Here is a 25,328-nt window from a genome sequence, read left to right as displayed (position 1 = left end):
TTTAATCATTAAAACCTGAACTTTACAGCTATGTAATAGTAAAAGCATTTAGAATTCGGCAAAACTAAAAAAAGCTGATTTCTACACCCTTTTGTATTTGCTGGAATTAATAGCTTGGCGGTGATTATTGAAAAGCCTTGTTTTGACATTTTTCAGGAGAGTAGAAAGCAAAAAGATACATTTTCTCTTTTTGATTGGTAGTAACGAATAATTCTCTGCACAAAAAATTTGTTTTGTGTAGCGGTATTAAATTAGGCGAAAGGGAGTTTTATATTGGAACGTTCCAAATTTAAATAGCTGCATTTTACAAGAAGAAATACAGCGCACTTTCGTGATAGTTTCAGAAATAGCTTAAACTTATTAGTAGTAAAAATATGGAGACAGAGGTTACTTGATCCGTCTTCCAGGTTTTCTGCCTATTCTCTAGATTTCATAAACACAATCTTTAGTATTTTCATTGAAAAATACCCTTTTTTGTATTTTCACTGAAAAAAAAAAATTCTCTTCCTAGGTTTTGGGATGAATGTGGATTGGTTAATGTGAATTGTTGCTACTAGAACGTTTACTAAAGAACGAACGATGATCTACAGAAACAAGCAGTTGAAAAACGCATTTTAGAAGGGAAAACTGTCTATTGACAAAAAATTGCATCTAGAGCTGATTCAGGAATGGTAACTATTGCCGCAACAATAAACCTTATCATAACAGTTAGGGGTTATTATGGAAAAAATTTTATACGAAATTCATAAATGAGCTTGAGGCCCATCAAAATGATCAAAATTAAAAGTACGCCATTGGAATTACTATGATTATAAAATACTGAATTGTAGGTTTTCAGCCCTCATTTTGAAACCCAAGAGAATCAGTTTATATCCTGCGTATTGCTAATTTGTTTCATTTTTTGTTTTTCTTTTTTCCGTCACCCAATATTGTGAAAACCTGTTTAATGGTTCCTTTGAAGGCAAATGCTCACATCTATAGGGGTCGGCACACGTAGCTGATTTTGGGAACCGATTTCAGCATCAGTGGACAAACGATAGCGGTAAGACAACATTTTTGAAAGAAAAATTAATTGCACGAGATTTTCAAAACAAAAAATCATGGACACAAATAGGCAACTGGAGTTTTTTAATAGTTGCATGATTGATCTCAGCTTAGGTCTCAGTTTAGTTCTCAGCTCAGTTGCGGGTCTTTCACCACAGACATCTCTGGCTCACTATTTATTTGTAACCCTATTTTTTGTGATGATCATGATGAAAATCGGCGCTGATTTTGTAAATCGGCACCGAAAACTACAAAATTTTTCCAGTTCTAATCGACGCAGATTTCTTTTAAAATCGGCGCTGATTTGGAAATTAGTTCCCGAAATCAGCTACGCTTGCCCAGCCCTTATGTGCATTTTATAAATTCTTCTTGATAACGCCAAGGTGAAGTGCCGTATTGCACAAAAACGATCGGTACCATTTCTGGAGTGAAGATGTTTGGGAGCATTACAAGTTTATTGTTAAAATTTCATGGTTGAAAACCCTTAGGCAATGGCTTACAGTCCACACTCTTGAAAACTCATTTTCCCAGTCCCTGCAGTAAGTGAAATATTAAAATTGTGTTTAAAATAATTTTTATTAAAATTTAATTGAGAAATAATTGATTTTTAGGTTTATCTTAATATTAACGCTAATTACAGAAACCAATTTTGGGGAATTTTGAAATTCAGGTTGAGATCTCTTGAAAATGGTAACGGATCGAAATGAAAAACGCAGAATTGGAATTCCCAGGGTGAAAAATCCTCAACTACAGGTTCAGTCCCCATATTGAAAACACTTGTGGATAACAAGTCAGATATGAGCCCTTTAGATAGTTGCAGCAGCAGCTGCAGGCTAGTGAAGAGCAAGCCACGGTTCTTTGTAAATAAAATATTCAGCGAAACTGTCTCATGAGAAAAATGTCACAAATTCTTTTGGAAACTTTTTAAGCATAAATTTCTCCAGGTCCGTAAAACTTTGGTTTCTGTCCCATATATATAGAAAAATTCAAAATTAGTGTTTACTATTGCCTATTTTAAGATAAAAATTACATCGGACTAAAATCTTCCCCAGAGAGGAGATCCAAAAAAATTTTCAGCCCAATATTTTCCTCTGGTTGGGCGAAGATTTTAAGTGACTTTAGACTCTAATAAGGGTATATAGGTACCCCAGTCTGAAAAAGAAATAGTTTTAGATATTTCAGGTCTGCCCATTATCCCCCCTCAATATTTTAGTTTTACTTATTTGTAGGCTACAGGCGAAATCAAACTGAAATTTCAGCAGCTATCGTCAATCTTCTCCATTTATCCCTGTCAAACTTATCTCTTTTGTTCCTCTATATTTTGAAAATTCAAATTGCTTGAATTCGACCTACGCAAAGATACATTATCCAACTTGCCGTTCAACGGTGTTAACAAATACCATTGCGATCACAAGTTGCATTTACATCCCCTAAATAGACAACGAGTCTAAATTTCTTTTGCAAACTCTAGAGTAGAATTTTTTCTCTTATGGAGCTGAAACCTAGATAGGGTATAAATTCTAGTCTAAGGATCCACAAAATAAAAAAAGGAGGGAAATTCCATATTACACATATAGAAATAAATAAAGGTACGACAAGGCCAGCAATTCCTGAGCCCTCGTCGTTTTGCAACAAAAAGGTTTTTAAAAGAATTTGCAATGGTAACAGTTGTTACATCTGAAAAGAGCCGTGAATGAACTATTTATCTTTCAGCTAGCGAATTTATCCATTGTTAGAAAATTTTACCATCTTGAAAAGTTGTCGAGGAAGACCTAACAAAATTATCAAGAATCAATCAAGACCCTGCTGTAAGAATTTGGTTTTTTCCACTTGAATATTTAGACGACTCTTTCAGTTTTTGATGTTATGACAAATCAATACCCACTGTTTAAAATACATATCCTTTAGAATAAAGCGTGAATGTTAATTCAGATTTTATAGGGGTAATAGCCCCGTTTTTGTTTTCAGTAATATTCACTCCTTCAAACTTTCAGGAATTGATAATTCAGCTAATTCCAGAAAGTGTCGTTCACCTGTTTCTATTACTTACATTAAAATATAGAAGCAGGTTTCAATGGAAAGACATTGCTCCAATACGGGACACATACCCTACATACGGGGAGTGAAACACATTTTTTCTTTTTGCTGTTTCACATGTTATGCCTGTTTTTGCTATTAAATAAAAAAAACAAGTTTTTTTTAACTGAAAGTAAGGAGTGAAATTAAAACTTAAAACGAACAGAAATTATTCCATACATGAAAAGGGCTGTCCCCTCCACAATGCCTCACTCTTAACGCTAACGTGTTTTATTTTTTTAAAAAATATATTTGTGAGTAAGTCTAACTTTAGCGTAAAGAGCGAGGCGTTGAGGAGGGGACAGCCCCTTTCATATACGGAATAATTTCTGTTTTCTTAAGTTTAAATGTCACTCCTTACTTTCAGTTAAAAAAACTTGTTTTTTTTATGCAATTTTTGAACGTTTTTGAATTAATGTGTGTTTTGATTTTGGCTCTAACGGAATAATATAACCCTTGGAATTCTTATTTATATGACAAATTTGGGATAATTTTGTGGAAACTTTTTAGGGAGGTAGGATGTAAAACCTAACTTAGCGCCTTATTCGGACTAAACTGAAGTTGACCTTTTTTCTATAATCATCTAAGTTTCATAGAGTTCTACTTGTCAAGCTTTTTTGATATTTAAGAAAATCTAGCAAAAGTTAATTAAAAAAGTTTTCCAGGGGAAGATAAGAGCAGAGTTGAAAGTTAAAACGATCAAAAATTACTGATTTGTACCATATGGAACATACTATTATATACATAAAACTAGCTCAAAATAACTTACTTATAATATTTGCCCATATTTGTAAAATCTGAAAATGTAACGCTTTACTGGTAGGATAGAAAATTTACCTCCCTGCTAGGGAATTGATCGAACTACCAAAGAGCTTACCAAATATTCAGCGTTCGATTGAAGAAAAAAATGTGTCATTTTATTTTAATCCGCACATTACTGAATATCCTTGTGACTGAATAAGTTTATGAGTTAATCAATTCTCTGAAACTAAAGTTCAAAAAACTGAAAGCGTGTTTGACCAGAAGAGCTTATGAAAGACTCAGTTTCCACTTTTTGTTTAGAATAATACAACTAATTACTACTTTCATTGAGTGAACAAATCTCATAAATCTGAATTATTTTAATTTGACAGTCGATTCCACAATCCGATTTTCAACAAAAAAATTCTATTGTATGAATGGGAAAATATTTAAAATTAACAGTTTTAATTTAGAAATTTCGAGGTCAAAGTAATAATAAATAATTGCGAGTCACTGGTAAAATCATAAATTTAAACATCATCTACGTTTACTTCCTCATCACTGTCATCAGTTGATATATTCATTTCTTCAGTGGATTGACTAGTTCGTTCATGAAGTTTTTTGTGCTCCCTTAAGTGGCATTTGCGAGTAAAAGCACGCGAGCAAACCAAACAGGTGAAAGGTTTGATCCCTGTGTGTGATTTTTCATGTGCCTTCCGATTTTCCTTACGAGCAAAACGCTTATCACACATTCTGCAGCCATAAGGTCGCTCACCATTGTGAATTCTCATATGTGTCTGAAGGTTTCTCTGCTCACCGAAAAGTTTTGAGCAGACATCACAACGAAAGGAGATATCAGACTTATGGAGTTTGACATGACCCTGCAGATTTGAAAGACACGGAAAATCCATTCCACAGTGCTCACATTTGAACTCCTTCGATTCTGGCTCTTTCACCAGGGCCTCATGAACATTTTTAAAGTGCATTATCATTGATGAACCTTCAGAAAATGTTGCAGAGCATTCTGGACATTTTACAGGACTTGACACATTATCATGAATTAATCTATGATGACTCAGCATAGACAATGATGGAAAACACTGATAGCATTCTTCACATTTGAATTCTCTTGGGCTTTTTTGTTTATGAGATGTTGCGTGGTGCTCTAGCTCAGAAGAAAAAAAGAACTTAAGGCCACAGTCATTACAAGTATAAGGACGGCTAGATAAGTCATGTTCAATGGTATGTCTCTGCAAAGACATCCCTTGGGTGAAAACCGCACTACAGACACTGCAAGGATAGCTCGCTGAGCCGACATGTGAATGTTCTATTAAATGCAGCTGTAGCTGGACAACGTTTTCGAAACTCTGTTTACAAAGCTTACATTCTGGAGTTTTCCCCACAAGAAGATGAGAAAAATCATGCTCTCTTAGCTCTTGTTCGGTTGAAAATTTTGAGCTACAATGCGTGCAGCTTACAGGCTTGCTTTCACTTTGTGTATGAAACTGCATGTGGAGCTCAAGCTCCGGAACAGATCCAATATTTTGTCGGCAAATAATGCACAAAAATGGCATTTCCCCAGCATGCAAATTTGTGTGTCTTTTAAAATCATCCCTGTTTATAATCACAGCCTTACAGCTTGAACATTGCGGTTGGCCCTGATTCTTGTAGTGTTTCAGCTTATGTTCAGCCAACTCAAATGGAGACCCAAAATAGTCATCACATATATTGCACTTAATACGAGTCGTAGAATTATTCATTGCATGGTGCAATTTTATGTGGCTCTCCAATTCATTGTAACTTCTGAAAACTTCACCACAGACAGAGCAAGGTCTAATTTCTGAATGTGTTGATTGAATGTGGAGTAAAAGCATAGCCGTGGATGAAAATTGCTCATGGCAGGTTTCACACTTGAATTGAGCTTGGTATCCATAGCCAGGGTGGATACCATGTTCTGTTTGAATATGTCTTTCAAGTAGAAACTCTACTGAAAAGGTTTCAGCACAAATTTTGCATCGAAAACTCGGCATTGGGGAGTGAGATGTTTTGACATGAAGAGTAAATTCAGTTTCAGATTTGCATATTACTGGACAAACTGTGCATCTATAGACTTTACATTCGTCACTGTGTTTTACAGCGAAGTGCACTTGAATTACAACCTTCGAATCAAAAACCTCTTCGCAAAGAGAGCATTTGAATAAATGATGGGCATGTATATCTAGCAAGTGCTTTTGCAGTTCATCTGGCTTAGTAAATGTTTTTACACAAGCTTGGCAGCCGTATTCAACAGAAGTTGTTAAAATATGGGAAGCAGCATGAGCGTCAGCTTGACTGGAACTGAACCCTGTCATGTCTAATCCACACTCAGTACATGCTATCCTCTGCGGATACAAGCCTTGCGTCATCCTCAAAGCAGTTTCCCAATGACTTTTCAAATGGATGCTGTAGCTCTCAACGTCACAAAAAGACAGAGGACATTGTGGGCAAGTCAGTTGGGGCTCACCAAGTGAATCTTTGGTGATTTCGGATGGGATTCCGTTTAAAGCTGGGTATCTCACAAATGAGGGGTAGTAAAGCCGCAATGCATCAACAGCGTTGTGTGAAGAAAAAATATGTTGCTGTAGTGCAATAGGAGATGTGAATCTTGCGCTACAAAGGCTGCAGAATAAAAGGCGTTGGGCATATGAGAGCGTCATGTCCATTTGTCTCGGTGATGATGCTTGTTCTCCTCTGTCTTCTGCTTTTGACTGAGCACTATTACTACCAGGGGATGAAATTTGGCTTACGGTGCTGCAGGATGGACCTGAAAAAATAACAAAACATAAGATAAAGCAACAAAAACACCAAAAAGGCAAAAACAGTCTACAATAAATTGGATAAATAAAGCATATAATTGATAAGAGCCATCAAAGATAAAACACAATTATGGTAGGTAATGAGAGCAGAAAGAGAAATGATGAAAAGAATTTTTCCATTCTAGTTTTTATCTGTTATATTCTTTTTGAGCCTCGTCAGTATATGATGCCTCTGTATTGGGTAAATTGGTGATATAGTAGTTATAAGAAGTAACGTAATCAGGGTTAACTTCTGAGACAGGGGGGTAGTCTTTTGAACCAATGTGAGGGAGTCTTGTTAAAATTGCAAAACATGCACATTTTTAGCGCTGTATAATGAAGCAAAAAACACTAAACATGACTTTATATGGTTGAGAACCACCACCCTCTAAATAAAAAGTCATGAGTCTTTGAGTCATGAGTCTCAAAGTCATGAGTCTGAGTCTCAAAACGTCATGTAAGAGGGGGCATAAAGTTAAGCAGCCAGATGGATCATACAAAAAGTGCTGAATTAAAAGAGTCCAAAGAATTTTATGAATTTTAAACTATTATGTGCATATACAACTCTAAAAAATGCAAATATACCAAACACGAAAGATAATAGTAAAATAAACTTTTTGAACTATTGAATTTTCTAAAAACCAGAAACCTATCCACCATTTGAAGGCGGTGTTCATGAAATAAAAAAATAGGCATATTATTAGAGAATTAGTTATCAATAAAATAGGTAACTCATTTTTGAAGTCAATTTAATCAAATCTGGTTGGTTTTAGGCTTTTCTCATATTTTTTCATGTGGAGTTTTTCAAAGATTTGTATATAGTCTAGTACTATACCCAGGTATTAGGGATGGGAGTCTGGGAGTGGAAAGTTGAGAAATAGTCAAAATTATTATATAATCCAATTATATCATCATAAAAATTCGCATGATTCATATCTATTCTTATACTATGACTAATTTGGTTACATCAATAAAAGGGAGTCATCCCCCTTCAATCAAAAAAAAAAAAAAAAAAAAAAAAAAAAAAAAAAAGATTATCTAGTCCTACGTAGACAAAGGTATTTCATATTTATTTAGATTTGGGCTAAATATTTCAAAAGTATTCGTGGAAGACCACCTCAAACTGCAGCTTTTTTAATCTGTCATAATTTATTTTTATCATTGCTATTCAAAAAGTTATGATTTATTGCTTCATTTTAAGAAATTAACAGCAATTTAGTTTTTCAAATAGCATGTAGAAAAGACTAATGAACTATAGAAGGATGAAGTGAGTGCCCTTAAAGTGTAAATGAACATGTTCCAAGAGTATTTCTCAGTGCTTAGTTATATTACTTTTATTATTTTTGTCATGAAGAGCATCTTCTTCTTATTTGTAGCCATGACCTTTGTGGATTTAAAGCATTTAGTACCTATCTATCATGTGTAAAGCATTTTGTGTAACTATATGAGTTAGTGTTACGATATAATGTGCGTGATCATATTTGTTTTTGTTTTGCAATTGTTGTGTTTTTTCATTGTTATTGTTATCTACCATGTTTTGTTATGTGTGCTATTATCATGTGCTATTATTTTTCGTCATTTTTTTGTTATGTGTGCTATTGCACCATGTTTGCACCATGTTTTGTTGTGTGTGCTATTATCATGTGCTATTATTTTTCGTCATTTTTTTGCCATATCCCAAAGCGGATTTTGTTGCAATAAATATTTATTTATCTATACAGGAAAAGATTAAATTAATCGATCAAGCCTATTGGGCTTTATGGCCCAATAGGCTTATGGCCCAATAAAATCTCAGTTTGAAAAAAATGTTTCATGGTGCCTTTTGTACTGCTTCAGCTAAAAGTGACTCTCCCAAGCGAACAAACCCAAAAATATTACCATGTAAAGATTGTACATGACTGCCAAGTGCTTCTAAACTGCCGAAGCCATTTAGGCCACAATATTGGCATCTTAAAGAATGGGGGCTAGCTGGTAAGGAGGCCTGGTCTGCGCATTCATTTGTTGAATTTGCAGGACTTGCTGTTCTCTCTACTTTGATAAGTACTTCGACTTTCTCATTTATTGTCTCCTGAAAAGAAATAAAATTTAAGTGAAACAAAATAAATAAAAGAGAATATAAAAGGGATAACAAAACTATAACAAAAGACAATTAAAATATACATATAAAATATATATAGTTTTATGAAAAAGATATAGGTTTATAACTCTGATGTAATTATATTTCTTCAGGCGAATTTATGGATTTTCGCAAACTGCTATTTTTCAACTGCCAATTATTTAAGGCAGATAGTAAAGGTCTTGTGTTTTATTTTATTTTGCTCCAAAGAAAATTTTCACTGTTACATGGATTTGTTTTAATAGATAAAAGCTAAGGTAAAAAAAAAAAATTATTTTTCAAATTAATTTTAGGAAAAAAAAGAAAAGTCATTTAAAGTTGCTCCAATTGGATGGAAGTTTCTTCATATTGCAAGGAAATTTTAGAGATAATATATGGTATCTCTCTTCCTACCTGATTGTCATTGCTGGATTGCTAACGGCTTCCGATCTCCTTTTTATTGTCGTCTTCTAATGGACTTTCAGGAGGTGTTGCAGGAGAGCTTTCTGTTGCTGGCGAGTGAGAAATTCGAGAAGAAACCTGAGACATAGCAACAGAAGAAGTAGAAGATACAGAGCTGGATTCCCTCCTACAATGATAAGGTGTAAGCATTATTACTAAATTCAAGAAAGATAAGCCACAAGTAAAGGTCTTTTGTCGACGACAGAAAGAGAATAGTCCGTTGTTTTCGTTGTCGACATATAAATTATTAAGTCTGGCAGCAAATACAAAATGGAAAGTGAATTGATGACATTTGTTAGAAAAACGATGGTTTGTTTCTGTTCGAGAATGTTAAGGAGCATTAAAATTCAACTAATTAACTTATTAAAAGCTGACAATTGGTTAATTTAGTATTATATTTAAAGATGCCACAAAAAATATGCTCGAAGTGCTATTGCAAGTTTATACAAAAGGCGCAAATTAAGTGTTAAAGATCAAAACGTCGACAAGATGTTGCCTGTCTGTCAACTTTGTAAAACTACCCAAAAATTGCAAATTAAGTTGAATTAAAATAACTAAATGGTTATTGCCGGGCTATAATAACTAGCGAATTCTGAAATCTAGCTGTAGAGAATAAATTGAAAGACAACTTTTGGATACGGATTTGAAATGCTAGGTGGTGCTGATTGAGTTTTTTTTAGAAGCCATCTCGAGCATTCAGCAATATAGAGGGATATTAAATAAAATACTGAGGGTTAGGGGGAGGGGAGTGGGGGTACCGATTCACGAAAATTTAGGGAGAGGTTTATGTCTCAAAATCTACCCGAGGAGGAAATTTTGTCGCTCTTTTGATTTTTTTTAAGGACAATTCCATAAACAGTTACTTTTTCAATGAAAAAAATGCATCTTCCAAACCCTAGGAAGGGGACAAATACCCCTGTGCCCTTGCTGAGGTTCAGAGGTTGAAGGGTCATCCACATTTCACCACCTTGTGTACATTTCTTATCAAAACGTGTGCCAGTTTCACCACACATGGCACATTGCCCGTAATGCTTGGCAGAATTTCGCCACATTTGGTATACTTTTACCACGATTGTTACGTACCACTTGATGCACGTGATTTCTGAAAATCGAAGTCTCCTATTATAGGTAGCCTAGGGGCTCAATTTCAACTTTTGAGACACTTAATGACAAAAAATAACAGGTTCAACTGCAAAAATCCGTTGGTGTTAGAAAAACAAAATCAAGAGCTTTAAATCTTTGCCTATTTATCGTCTACAAATATATAATATATGTATAACCTGATCTGATTCCATCAGTCCTGGTTTATTTATCAAGAAACAGGAATAAAAATTGGATTCAATTTACTCAAAAATGGAGCGATATCAGGCAATATATTTCTTACCTTTTCTTTGAGCAGGGTTGCCACTTGGACATTATTCCTGGCAAAATGAAATTGCTAGATACGCTTAAGACATAGTTAAGTTTAGATCCATTTTTTTAAAATTACTTTTAAACTGGACTGTATAAGGTTGCACATAAACTAAGCATTGAAACAATGAAAAAATAAATGCAATAAGACGGGTTAGGGAAAAGTCGTAGTTCATTTTCAATATTAAAAAACTAAATAGAAACTTTGTTTTTTCTTTGCTTTAAGACAGTTTTTAGAAAAAACAAATTTTCGTTAACTCTAACATCAGGCTTTCGTAAAACAATTGGCTTAACACTTTCGCTGAATAAATAATCGTTCAGGGTAATTTAGTTTCAGATGACATTAAATTGATCAGTTGGAAACAGATACCCAGTCTTCAAGTTTTCTAGTTGGAAGCTGTGGAAGGTTTAAATCCCGTTCCATCACTTAAATGGTTTGCATTTTTTTTTCTTTTTTTCTTAATTTTAATCCAGCCCTTACATATTTCCCATTTTTAGGGATCAGGGATAACCGTTTACGCGCATGATGTTTGGACTGATTGACAGTATTCTATTGGTATGAGGTGTTTCGGTACTTTCCCATTATATGGGCCTTTCTAAAAAGTCAAGTTTGGTTAATGCTAATGAAATAAAATAAAATAGGATGAATATATAGTAGTTTATAAACAAATTTGGGCTATATATTTTCACATTAGGGGTGGGGGTGGGGGTGGGGGTGAAGCATAGCATATATTAAATACATAACCTAACCTCACCTAACCTAACCTAGGTTCCTTCCCCCCCTAAACCCCTCAAAAACACAGTTTATTATCGAGTACGTAATGGAAACCACACTATCATTGCCTACTCTATAGCAGTTAACACGTCAAAAACGGGTTTTATCATTGCCTACTCTACAGCGGTTAACCCTAGAGGCCCATATAATGGGAAAGTACCGGTGTTTTTAAATGACATAAACAGTCTTTTCCATTTCAAATCCAAAAGTAAAGCCCACTTTTACTGTTTGAATTTGTCCTATATCCAAACAAAGAAGATGTAAATAGTAGCTATTTAGAATGTATTAATCTCCAAATTGTGTTTTTGTTCTTTAACTCGAATCGGTTTTTATGTTACAATTTCTTTAATGTATTATAACAATCCAAAAATGAAAATTCGTTTTTAACTTAAGAGTACTTTGAAAATGTCAAAGAGTAATGTTTTTTGGAAACTGTATTGTTCGCGAAACTAGTACATCACTTTTTTCGAAGTTTTGATTAAAAATGGAAAAACCAAAAAAATGCCCCCCCCCCCTCTGCCTAAACTTTTAAAAACACATTCAGCGTTCTGCCCTCCACCCCTAGTTTTCCTGAATTGACGTCACTGTGCAGTTAGTAACACTGCAAGTAAATATGGCTAAAAACATGCCTACAATTACTGAATGATTAGAAAGCTATGTACAATTTATGCCGCGCCAGAAAGGATAAAGTTCATAATGAAAATTTCTGTTGATAAAGAAAAGATTTACAGCTGATATTTTGTTTTCACTAGTTGATTTGCAAGATTCTCACAAACATTTTGGCCAGGTTTATCATATTGATGGAAAAACTGCCCTTCTTAGTTTCCATTCTAAATTCAAAAAATACACATGAAAGTTGAACATTGCTCAACTCACAAGTTACATACGCGGTACGCTATTAGCCCTTTGAATGCGCAAAATTCTGTGTGACTATAATGTGGCTCAAGTATTATTGTTGAATTTTATGAAAAAATAATTTATAATATATTCATTCACTAAATAAGCGATCAAAATATTAAGATCTTCAAATAAAAAGCTTAAAGATTATATGAAGTAGTTATAATCAAACCTTCGCCCAAGAATCTACTCAAGGTTAATAGGAATCTAGATGAAATTGCCAACACAGAATCATAAAACAAGTCAAATATTTCCGAGATAATTGAAACCTAAACAGAGAAGCTGTTAATAAAACCATTATTATGAAAAAGACATAAAAGTTTTGAAATAAAATAGATTTTAATTACCTGTGGTTAAGCATGTGAGATGTGAGGGCTGCTCCTGTGTTATATCCTCGCTGACATAAGGAACACTGAAATGGTTTCCTTGAATCATGGGTTTTTATATGAATTTTAAGATGGTCACTGAAAGAAAAGATGATCGTAAATTTTTTATAGTTACAGAAAGCTATGATTAGAAGTAAAGAATTGTCAATCTAAAAATTTAAATTACTTTCCTACTGAAGATTAGCAGGGAGGTAAAATGGCGTCCACACTGTAGACCCATCTAGACTTGGTAACTGAATTTAGTTATGTTAACAGGCCTCTAGTTTCTATTTGCGAAGAAATTATATTAACACTGTATTATTCTAAATTATATTTGTTAAACTTTTTCTTCCGAGACTTATCTTTCAAAGCAACTTCCTCCATTAGTAAATAATCGTAAAAGTAGTCAGACAGATAATAAAAAGGAAGGAGAAAACAAAAAAGACATAATGGAAAAACTGATATTTAGATTACCTCTACCAATGAAAATCAACATGGAGATCAAGTGGCGTTAACACTGCAGGCTTATCTAGGCTTCGGAAACAAATCTGGCTTAAATTGACAATTATCTCACTTTTTTAATCCTAGTTATATTAATATCAAGGTTTTTATGCTAAATTTATTTAATATTAAAGGAGTTTTTAATATTGAAGTTATTTTCGCCCTATTTTAGAGGAGTAAGAGTAGTATTCCCTGCAGACTGAACTAGTGTGCCATATAACATAGCAACTATTGAATTATTATAGCCAAACTGTGCACTGCAATATCATTGTGCTCAAAAGAAATGAATTGCCTCCAGAGTTATTTGTTCCTACTGGCCCCTCCTTGATTGACCGTGATCAGGGAGTTTTGATATTCAGATACACTGCCACGTAAGCTATAAATGTGTGCTCAATTATCATCGCACCCTGAAATGGAAGGGCGCACAAAAACATTTAAAACATTATAGGAGATGAAAATAGGGGTTTTCAGCTCTTTGCTGTATCAATCTTCCTATCAAAAACCCAAACATTACCAAATATTTAAAGATTAACAATGTATAATTGAACCATGTGGCTTCATTAGGTGTTCACAATGCAAAAATATATCAGGTGGTTTTCAAGCGAAATGTACTTAAACCGTTTTTCGAACCATTTGATATGCGACCAGGGGTATAAAGGCTATTTCAATGCCATAAGGCTATCATTTAAACCTGGCCATAAAAACAGCTATCCTGAGCCACTTTCCAATTTGGGCCAGGCCTCACTTTCCAAATGCTCACCAGTTTGGCACCCTTCGGCTAGTCACAAACTGAAAGCCATTAGTCAGCAGAATATCACCCTTGTCTCCCTTCTGACCAGCTGATAAGGAGCCCCTAGAGGAATATTAGGTGCAAATTAAGTGAGTTTTTGAAAAACTAATAAATATTCTCTCTTGTTTTAGGCACAAAAATACTCTTCCTATCAGGGATTTCCAAAATTTTCCCGAATTTCTAGGCACTTCTTATTGAAATTATCAAATAAGATGTCTTCTATTTCCTCTCCAAAAGAAATTCCTGCATACGTTACTTGTTCCTAAATTTTTGTTTTGTTTATTTTATTTTATAGCTATTTTCTAAATATTCCTTTAGTTATTGAAGTTGAAAATATTGGCTGTCCTCAAAGACTGTCTCAAAGATTTTTTTGAGAGGTAGTGATTGCCTCAAAAATAGGTACCGTTGCATCTTTTTCTCTCAACGATGTTGGCGATCATCGAACTTAGTAAACTGGTCTATTGTAAATGTGAATGTGGTGCCTGAAGCAGAACACTTTCTTCAACTTTGTGATTATACTGTTGGGTTGCATAATTAATTTAAATTGATCAGCGAGCTGACCAATACAGTATTCAATTTTCGTGAAATTCATTATAATCAATGCTGATTAGATAGAACGAATCTTTTTTCTTTTTTGTTTAGTTAAATACCACACTTGTGATCTATTTGACGAGGTCTTTGGTGATTTATCTACGACGCCTGAGCAGGACTTGCCATACTAATATAAACAAACAAATCACAAAAATGTGCAGAATAAAAATATCTTAAAATTAAAGCATTTTTAAACTTAAAACTCCTACTATTCCCTGCTTGCAATATTTAATGAAAATAGCTAAAAAAAGAAAACATTATGACACATTTCAGCTCAAATCCGGGGATACACTTTTTACTTTACGGATCTTAATTTGGGCCACATTCTTCATCATTTCTTTTGCCTGACATGACGACTTCCTTAGTTAGGAAAAGCTGCTTTGATTCTCTTAACCGCTTATGCCCTTCAAGATCGTAAGTAATTTTTCTTCCAACTACCTGTAATTATAGGAATTGTCGAAAATTTTTGTAAAAACCAACAATTTTTGAAGCAAAACAAGTGCCGGTGCCGCACCCAAGATGTAAGAAATAAAATGAAGATATTGCGCAATGTATTACTTTTATTTGAAGCGATGCAAAAATTTCTCCTTTTTTAGATCTAAATTTTGATTATATTGTTTATCGATACTAGCATTACGAACAATAAAGAAATTGATATTGTCAAAAGGAAAGAACATCTAAAAAAAAAACAAAAAGTCTTAAAATGCATATTTTCTTATGGTTTTGTTCGATAAAACTTGTGTAACAAGTTTTTGAAGGTAAATTTGGTTTTACCAATTAATTGATTCATTTATTTTTACTCTAATATAAATAATAATTCAAGTAAAATTCTTCAGGGAAGTCCAGTTTTTTTTTCTTCACAAATTAAATAGCAAAGTGAACAGTTTTTATCTCTTTACCTTCTGCTAAATGCGGCTTCACACTGTTCACATTTGTATTTTCGATCGCCAGTATGCAGCTTAACATGTCGGTCACGGCTACGCTTGTGTTTGAACAACCGCTGACAGTACTCACATTTAAAAGGAAGCTGGTCACTATGCGTCTGAAAAATGTGTAATTAAGTTTTTGTATTCCAGTGTTTGTCACCTTGAATTGATGAATTAAGGCTAATACTTTGAATTCAGTGGCACAGATTAACGAGAATGAATGATGCAGTGGACAAAATATATTTTTCAGAATCTACGAGGGGCATTTTTATTTCAATGGAAATACCAAAAAAAGGTATTTTTTAATCTATTGAGGAGCAAAAAGGAGGAGGAGCAAATGCCCCTCCCCCCCCCATTGGAAAAATTGCTTTAATTATACATCATGATAACTTAAAAGTCTCATTTCACTTTAACTACCAAACACTCTGAGAGGTTCAATTCAAGGTCCAATTTTCAAGGTCCAATTCAGGCCAATTTCATTGAAGGCTTTTGACATGATAGGCATATGATTTCTGATGGGTCAGTTAATTCAAGAGATGATCATCTGCAGGGATATATTGAGTCTATAACGTCAAAACGCTGTATCTGACATTTCTACGGTTTTGAAAAAATGCCAAAATCCGTTGGCTAAGCTGTTCTCAAAGGAATGAACAATAGAGCAAGGTAGACCAGACTATTTAAGTGTGAATAAACATACATCGCCCCGGTGATTTTCTCTTTAAGAGAAATTTATTAAACGATTTGAGCAATTATTTCGAAAGTAACAAAATGTAAAATGTTCCGACCTGCGTCGGAACCACGTCGGAACAGTCGGATCTGTTCCAGATCCGACCTCACTGCGTTAAAGTGACGATATGGAAAAGTTGGGCCTTGTGTGACTTTTTGTTTCAATTATTTAAGTTGATTTTTTGTTCCAATTATTTGAGAATGACTCCTGAAACACAAGGGCCGTTTAATTACAATACTACGCGTTTTTAAAAGTCCTACAAAAAAAACTCTAGCGTAAAGTGTGAGGCATTGAGGATTGGGCAACCCCCCCCCCCTCATAGACGTCATAATTTCTTTTCGTTTTAACTTTTAATGTTGCTCCTTAATTTCGGTTGAAAAAATTATTTAATTTCTGATTGTTTTTTAAATAATACCGGGAAATCCAGTTCCCCCTACATGGAAAATTTCCTTCCCCCACAAAAATTCCTCCATGGAAAGATCCTCCCTATGATTATGTAATTTCTTTCTTTTTTGTCACTCATGGACGCCATTCTACAGGCTGTGACTGGTGAATTGCCGCTCGGCCACCATGATATTAGCTAATGCACAAGGGCTAAGTAATCTTATTTAACAAGCAAACATCAAAATTTGTCACCCAGTGTAATGTATGTTTTTCAGATTTGTACACTAATTCTGTAAATACTTTCTATTTAGTCAAGACTAAAGAATAACAAGTTTTGTAATAGGCACTGTCTATATTGGTCCTGAAGAGCCTTTAAAATGTTTGTTTTTGATAACAAAGCGTGCTTAAAAAGGGTATTTGCGTGATCAAACAAGTTAGAAACCACTGCAGCACTGCATTTCCAAGTTTAGCTTGAAATAAGGCCTTTTCCGCTTCTATAATGGAAAATTGTTATTAACAACCGTGTTTCCGTGAGCTAAGAGAAAATTGCCACTAAAAATTGTTGATGGAATTTTCTAAATATTCAGAATGTTGTTGGAGAATATTATTGATGAATTTTGAGCGCAAAATAATGAAATTGAAAAAGGAAAAAAATGTGGCGGTGGTCCAAACACCTCGCTACATTAAAGAAGAAATAGAAAGCGGAAATGTCTTCATTTAACAAATAACTGCTGGTGATATTTTTTTGTTAAACGATTTGACTTAAATTTTTATGCCTTTTTTGAAGCTTAATATACTGTTTTTAAGGTTTATCTACATGAAGTTGCTATTTTCAATTCCACACTCTTGATACGTTTGCATGAACTGCTACCAGCAACTTGTGTTGTCAACAATATCATTTCCGCGAGATAGCATAATCTGGCTAATAACAATATTGTTAGTAGCTATTGAGGCAACGGAGATACACCAACAATGTGTTTGGAGACGGTGCTTTATACTTTCAAGGGAGTTGGAGTCGGTAATAATTTTTTTTATGCTATTTTGAAGCGTTCCAATTCTAAATAACCCCGTGTTCAACACCCTTGGAGCATGTAGATTTAAAAGCTTTAAACTTTTCGTGGGTTGAACGCGGAGAGTCTGAGAAATGATTTTTGCTGAACCAGCTTAAAATACTCTTTAAACCCGGGGCCTGAAAACGGGTAGTAACCTTGGTGCCAGGGTAACTGAGAAAAACTAATTGAGCATCCATTTTGCTTGCTCACGTGAAAATACAAAAGTTTAAAATCTACTATATTGCGAAACCAATAACCAGTTCTATTTTAAACTTCAGCTGAAAATAATCTTAAAATAAACATAAAATGTTACTGGGACAGATAAATTATCAAAATGGCAAAGCTGGCTGCAAATATATTGGAACAAAACTACTTTGCAGCTACTACTTGCTGTATTAAGCCTCTTGTCCGTTTTATTATAAACTTTAGCCAACTTTGTGTATTGAAATTAACAGAAAAATTCACCTAAAAATGCTATTGTACAGGCAATGTATCCAACTGACAACCTTGGATGAATGTTATCGAGAGGCAAAACTACTTGACCGCCCAGAATAGATTTGCATGTTGATAAGCGCACAAATTTTTAAGATTTGTAGCTTTATTAAACCTATTATCCATTTTATTACAAACTTTCCAAATTCTTTGGCACTGAAAATGACGAAAAATACACTTGAAAAGTAATTTTAACAGGCATAGGCCCAGGTCAGGATTTACGCATAGGTCCTGTAGGCTTGAGCCTAGGGGCGCACAATGCAGAGGGGTGCAAAAAAAACAAACAATGAGCGATTTTTTTCTTAACAAAACTGGACTGATGTGATAATTGTCAGGTGTGTCCCAAGAATGACAGCTGAGAGCTCGGTATCACCTCTCTGTTCCATTCCTTTTCCTCATCACTCATCAGTTGCCTTTTGTTCAGGGCTTCCACTATCCTCGAAAATTCAGGAATTTCTCCTTAAATCGCTTGGGCCTAAGGGTGCAAAAAACACTTGGACCCAGGGGTGCCAAAGAGCAACCCTGGATGCAAACCTATCGAGAAAAAATTTCTTGCCTTCCCGAACACTAAAATTTATGATCTATTACTTGATAAAACATGTTCTCAACAATCTTATGAACTTTACAGCTTTTTAGCACTGAAAATGAACTAAAAATAGTCTAACACCTAGAATGATACTGCGACAGGAATTGTATCTAGTTTGCTACGACGGATGCTAACTAGCGTTGCCAACACGGTAAAATTGTATTTTTGGTATAATTTAGAGGTCCTGGCACAGTGCAGTACATTTGGAAATTTTTTGGTACAGTCAGATTTCGAGCTACATTAAGGTTTTGCTTGCTCTTTTTTGAATCAAACATATGTCCTAACTTTTAGTTTATTGAAAATGTTCATATTATTATGGCAAATTTTTAACCTGCTGTTCCGATGATACAAATTTCTTTTTTGCGGTACAATTTTAATCGGAAAACTGGTAGGGTTTATTTCAAAGCGTTGGCAACACTGATGCTAACCCATCGAGACAAAAACTACTTGGCCGCCCATAATGGATTCGCTTGCTCAGAGGCGCACAAAAATTTAAGATTTATTGCTTTATCAAAACCTATTGTCTGCTTTTCTTATAAACCCTTGCAAGTTTTTAGACAAAATGAAACTGTCCATCAAACCCATTTTATCTCTTCTCCTCGGTGTAGTTAAAATGCGAGAGATTTATACACCATTATAATCTTGATTATGTAATGTTATAATTTGCATATTTTAGATACATATGTCATGGATGGACAACTATCCAACTTTTTAAAGAAGAAAAACATTTAAGAATTTAAAAGTTTTTACGTGTATTTATTTTATTGCACTATTTTGATACCAGATATGATGCAGCTTTGTCAATTAAATTCAATGCAACATCACATTTGTATTTTTAACTGTTGATTTGACTTTGATAAACTAAAACGAAGAATATAAAATTCATTTGTTTGTTTCTTATAACTTGTATTAAATTAAAAAAAAAAATCTTCATGGCCATCCAATTTTTAATGTTACTTGAAAATCAACATATTTAACTAGAAATCAACATATGATAAGTATATAAAAATTTATGTCAGCAAACCTCTCAGTTTCTGTTGGGAAATTTAATTACTTTATTTCTGAGCACTTACAAATTTACAATTTATTATGCAATAAAGAAACCTTTATGGTAAATTGAAGAAGTTTTTGCATTTTCATAAGAAACTAGAAGAAAATCATTAGAAATTTCAAGGTAGTAAAGCAGTTTTTAGTTGAATTGCTTAAAAAATGTTCTTTAGAAACGTTTTGGCTGAGAAATCTCAGTATTTTCATTTTTAGCCATTTCAAAAATAATTTGATCTAAATAGCTTTATCTATGACTAGCAAATGCGTCTGTTAACTATAAAAAAAAATCAACTATACAAAATACGACTGTCGAAAAATTATATTTAAATAATGAATCTTTTTTTTCAGAAACACGCAGAATCACGCATTAAAGTTACAAAAAAGTATCGTACAGAAAGGCCTACTGCGAGTATTAGAACAAAATAACAAGACTAGAAGAAATCAAAAGAAATATAAAGCTGCTAACAATTGATTTTCAGTTTTTCTTGTTACAAAACATTTTTAAGAGAGGTTTCTGATGAGAAAATTTCATCATTTTGTTTTCGAGCACTTTAAAAATAACATATTATCTTAAAAATCTAATTCACAATAAACAATGTTTGTGGTAAATTAAAAGAAGTTTTTTATTTTTATGTCAGACTAAAAGAGAATCACTAGAAATATAAAACTGCTAAAGCAGTTTCCAGTTGAATTGTTAAAAAAAACATTCATTTTTTAGAGAGATTTTTGCTGAGAAGATCTAAAAACCAAAAATTTGAACAATTTCAAAAGTAACAGTTGATTTTTCTTACACAACCATTCTTCCGAAAGGTTCCTGCTGAGCAATCTTCTTGCTAAATTAAGAAGTTTTTATGTTTCTACGTTAGACTAGAAGAAAATTACTAGAAATATAAAGCTCCTGATCCGGTTTTAAGTCGAACTTTTCCACAAAAACCATTATTTAGAGAGGCATTTGCTAAGCAAATTTAAAAATTTTCTTTTTGAGTACTTTGAAATTTAATTTGATTTTAAAATTTTATTCATAGTAAACAAATGTTTAAGCTATGATTAAAAAGTATTCAATTTTTTTTTAGTTGGAAACACTAAAAATTCACGGGTAAAGCAAAAAAAAAATCACAAATTCTACAAGGGGTAGAACAGACCCACAAAAGTATGGGTGACAACAGGGACTTAGTAATTAATCTTTAAATTGTGTATCAGGTACAGTCCAAATGAAATCTGATCATTTTAACTGGTTAAGTGGAAATTTAAACACTCAAATATATATTGACAAATTTAGAAAAATCTTTAATTAAATATTAATGAAAAAGAACCACTCGCAGCTATGCTGTTTTGGTAGTGCCAAATTTAAACGTGGTTGAAATGTTAACAAAACAAAAACGTAAAAACATATGAAATCCAACAACTCAAGAAGGTATGAAAGGTATAAATGCTCTAGGTTTTTGGTTGTTTAGACTTTTTGTAAAACCCTTCAATGTTCCGCAAGCTTTCCACTGAGAAACTTACATCCTTTCTTTTCGAGTGCTCTCAAATTTATTTTTAGTGTTTTTTTTTAAGCTAAAAAATCAGGCATGTCCGCAGAAGAAGGGATCCCTGCTGCCCTTGAAATTAGAAGTTCCTATACAGTTCACTTGTTCATGTTTTCTTTATATATGCCCCCCCCCAAAAAAAAAAAAAAAATCCCCGTGTGCACCTGCTAAAACATATGAAAAGACTAGCATTTTAGATTTCTAATTAAGAGCTTAAGAAACAGATTCAGTATATATTACTCGTTACTGATTGGTCAACTATTCTTATTTGGCAAATCATAAAGGACTTTACATACTTAAGCACTACTTAAGCATACTTAAGTACCGTAGCGTAAATCCATAAGTAGCAATATTAAGAACCGTAAGATATCCAGAAAACATTTAACCAGAGAGTAAAAAAAGAAATAAATCTGTTAGTAAATATAAAAGAAAAATATCACTAGGAAGAGAAAAGAATATATCGAACATTAACGTAAGTCAATTGAAGCAGGCAAAGAGGGGAAAAAGAGAAAAGAAGAAAAAGAAATAAAAAACATGACAGTAAATTTGACCAAACTTTTTTTTTTAGCTATAAAAGAATTCAGATTTAGAAGGCAGCACTTTCCTTTATGTTTTTCTTTTATTACACTCGTCACTTCCATTGCAAACATGCAATCGAATGAAGGTAAACCCTTCCACGATTGCTCAGCAAACACACACACACATAAAAAAAAAAAAAAAAAAAAAAAAAAAAAAAAAAACAAGGTCCACAGAATAGACGAAGGTGGGCAAGATCGCAAGTAATAAGCACAAATTTCAAAAAAAAGAATGTGAATTAGATATTGGATTAATAACTGTTAGTTGAATTATTGAATTTTTCTTGTATTAATTCAAAATCTAGGTACTCCTGTATTAAACGTACTCTTTTATATTCTGCTAGTTTGGTTAATGCTAATGAAATAAAATAAAATAGGATGAATATATAATAGTTTAGAAATATGTGTATGCACATTAGGGGTGGAGGGGGGGGGGGGGGTTGTTCAGCATACCATACATTATTACGTAACCTAACCTAACCTAGGTGCCCCCCCTCAACCCCAAAAAACAACAGTTTAAATATCGTTTACGCAATGAAAACCACGCTATGGATTGCATTACTGTATATCGGTGTCGAGAATAAACCTGTCAAAAATGGATTTCTCGTGACTGGTTTCCATTGCAATATATAAAAGAGTACGTTTAATACAGGAGTACCGAAATCTAATTAAATCAAGACTTCTATGTGCATAATTTATTCTGATTTCAGATACCGGATTTTGATTACTGCTAACAACTCACTTTGGCATCAAGCCGATAGAGGCCAACGTAGTTTCGCACGTTCCTCCCGCAGCCCTATCTATTCAAAGCTTCACTCTTAATCCCCGTCCCAAGAACTTCCCATTTCCCTTAAATCCTTCTTAATGACCCCCTCCCCCATTCGGAGACAAGATTTGGAGTGTTTTAAATAATATTCAGATTTTGGCTTATTTCGGCCTATTGTAAACGGTTGAACGGTTGAAACGGCCTATTTAAATAATAAAAAAGAAGTCACACCTGTTCATGCTTTTTTAACAAAGACTGCCGGGCAAAATTCTTATCACAGAATGGACACGAATATGGAGCCACCTGGATATCCTCTCCATTGTTCAATTCTATCCCAATACTGGAAGGGGGTGGCAAAGAAGTGGCAATTTGAAGGTTTGGTCCTGATGCTGGAATCGAAGTATTCCACCCCGAGGAGATGTCAGTTAGCAGCATACCTGAAACATGATAACTAACGATAGGAAGGTAAAATGTTGGTAACTCTGGACTCATAGGATTTAAAGCAATGGAGTACCAATCATTACAAAACAATGCTTAATTCCAACCTCCTTAATATTTTTCTGTAAGATTAGCCCATAAAATGAGAATTACAAAACGCAAGAAAAAAAAAATGCCAAAATGAAGTGAAGGAAGTCAAAGAAGCGGGGAGTCCAACTTCAAGGACAACACACTTAACACCATACCCTGAAAAATAATAACTATTGATAGGAAGCTAAAGTATTGGCAATCCAAAGTGCCTGGGTTTTGCTGTAGAGACCATATTTTCTAAACCATGTTTCCGAAAAGTCTTATCGCCAACCCCTCATTGGTAGGGCTAGTAGCAAGATAAGAAAACTTATATGGATAGTGCATATAAATATTAATTATAATGAAAGTTTTGTATTTTGCTAATGACTGTTACATATTTCGAGAGGTGTCAATTGAGGAGGGGGTATTTTCCCCTCAAGATTCCCACCTTAAATAAAAAAAATGGGGGGGGGGGGTATAAACCATTGAAAAAGCATTTTGTGTTATTTTTGCTGAAATAATTAAATAACAGAAGTTTACCCCCCCTCCCAACACTTCTGTGAATTGACGGTATTGCGCTAGGTAAAACTGTACCCGGACAGTCATTAATAGATAGAGTTAATAAAATTTCGGTACAAAGCACCAATATTACAAGTTCTCAATTTTTTTTTTGGGGGGGGGGGATATCAACAATTGAAAAGGCCTTTTGTGGTATTTTTGCTGAAGTAATTAAATAACAGAAACTTACCCCTCCCCCAACACTTTTGTGAATTGACGGCACTGCACTAAGTAAAAGTGTACTCGGACAGTTATTAAGAGATGGAGTTAATAAAATTTTGGCACAAAACACCAAGTTCTCACCATACTCGGTTGGTCAATTTTGCATCAACTCTACCTATTTTCTTCATGATGTTACCCATTTCATAACAATTTCTATTGCGACCTTGATCTCAGTCAGTAAAGTGAGCCAGAGGAAGAATACGTCGGACCTCCCCCAATGGTTATGGCTAGAAATGGCTACGAAAACTGCTGTTTACTACATTGTGCATGCAGGATTTATGTCAGCCGACCACGAATGACAAATGGTCAGCAATCTGATGAGGTTCCCACACATGTTAAGTGGCATAAAATCCAAAAATAATTATAAACAAAAAATACCGAAACTAACGTCAAAGTCATTTTTCAAACAAATTAGTTGGTAGACATTCTAATTTAACTGATAGTTAGTTTCAACCTGAGAATCGTAATGTAAACGATGGAACAGTTAACAGACGTACTATAAATCATTGTCTTTAAAAGCGATTTAGAAATGGTATTAATTTCATAGATATTTCATGGTGTTACTTTCTGATGACTAATTGTACCCGGTAGCTAAAGGTGCTTTAAAGTTTCGTCATTAAAAAGGGAAAAATGAAAGGGGAAAGACAGAAAAAAAAGCAACGGTATTAAAGCGACAGAACTAAGTTGGATGAATCAAGAAACAGCAGGGTGAATGATCTTAGCTAAGGGTGCTCGTAGAGACTTTTTTTTACAAGGGATGGGGTATATCTCGGGGTGTTTTTAGAGGGAGGGGCTAAGGGTTGAATTTTTGTTTCTTTTTTTGGCCAAAAAGACTACATTGTGTTTTCACAATAATACGCGATTTTGACATTTTTGTAAAACTTTCTTCTTCTAAGAGGGAAGAAGAAGGGGTTAAAGCCTCTTTACCCTTCCATTCGTGCCCTTGATCTAGGCAAACTCTTTTAAACAGTTTTTTTTGTCCATATAACACCCATTCATTTCTAAACACTCATTGTGTAATATTCTTAATTTTGAAATCCTTTCTACCTAGAGGAACGTAAACGACCACACTGTAAACCAGTGTTGTCAGATGTCTGGTTTAAAATCGCGCCGCCATAAAATGAAAATGTGCCAAAAGTGACAATTTTGTAGTGAAAATGCGCTGAATGTAAGATCCACCCCCACACCCCAAGAAATGCACCAGTTCGAAAAATTCAATTCGCAACCACCTCAAAAAAGCGCCCAAATAGTGCAAATGCGCTTCATCTGGCAATTCTGCTGTCAACCGTCTTGAATCACCCTTCCCTCTCAAAAAGAAATTCACACCACTATAAAACTGACAATAAGTGAATTAGGCAGCGGTGTAGGGTGTGAAA

General features: G+C 34.1%; 1 protein-coding gene across 1 annotated transcript; it reads right to left on the bottom strand.

Annotated features, from left to right (window-relative positions):
* Positions 1–4,318: 4,318 nt before the first annotated feature.
* L (zinc finger protein Lobe) lies at positions 4,319–24,092 on the bottom strand. Its single transcript, XM_089095894.1, has 8 exons — positions 24,034–24,092; positions 22,897–23,116; positions 15,481–15,623; positions 12,682–12,798; positions 9,227–9,379; positions 8,825–8,828; positions 8,574–8,763; positions 4,319–6,664 (listed from the first exon to the last, which is right to left on the bottom strand). The coding sequence occupies exons 1-8, from the start codon at positions 24,090–24,092 to the stop codon at positions 4,392–4,394; spliced, it is 3,159 nt and encodes a 1,052-aa protein (XP_088952020.1). The 3' UTR covers positions 4,319–4,391.
* Between the last annotated feature and the right edge of the window lie 1,236 nt (positions 24,093–25,328).

This window comes from Artemia sp. Qi Xiang Cuo, chromosome 10 (genome assembly GCF_049724085.1).
Source record: "Artemia sp. Qi Xiang Cuo chromosome 10, ASM4972408v1, whole genome shotgun sequence".
Taxonomy (NCBI): Eukaryota; Metazoa; Arthropoda; class Branchiopoda; order Anostraca; family Artemiidae; genus Artemia; species Artemia sp. Qi Xiang Cuo.
Note: the sequence above shows the minus strand (reverse complement) of the source record. Positions and strands in the feature narration are given on the sequence as shown.

Excerpts from the sequence above, each read along its gene's own strand:
- L (XM_089095894.1), bottom strand. The coding sequence starts at position 24,092 with ATGGGTAACATCATGAAGAAAATAGGTAGAGTTGATGCAAAATTGACC. Across the intron at positions 23,117-24,033 it reads AAATTGACCAACCGAGTATG|TTATCATGTTTCAGGTATGC; the intron begins GTGAGAACTTGG and ends TCCTATCGTTAG. Across the intron at positions 9,380-12,681 it reads TCTCACATGCTTAACCACAG|GAGGGAATCCAGCTCTGTAT; the intron begins GTAATTAAAATC and ends TTATCATTGTAG.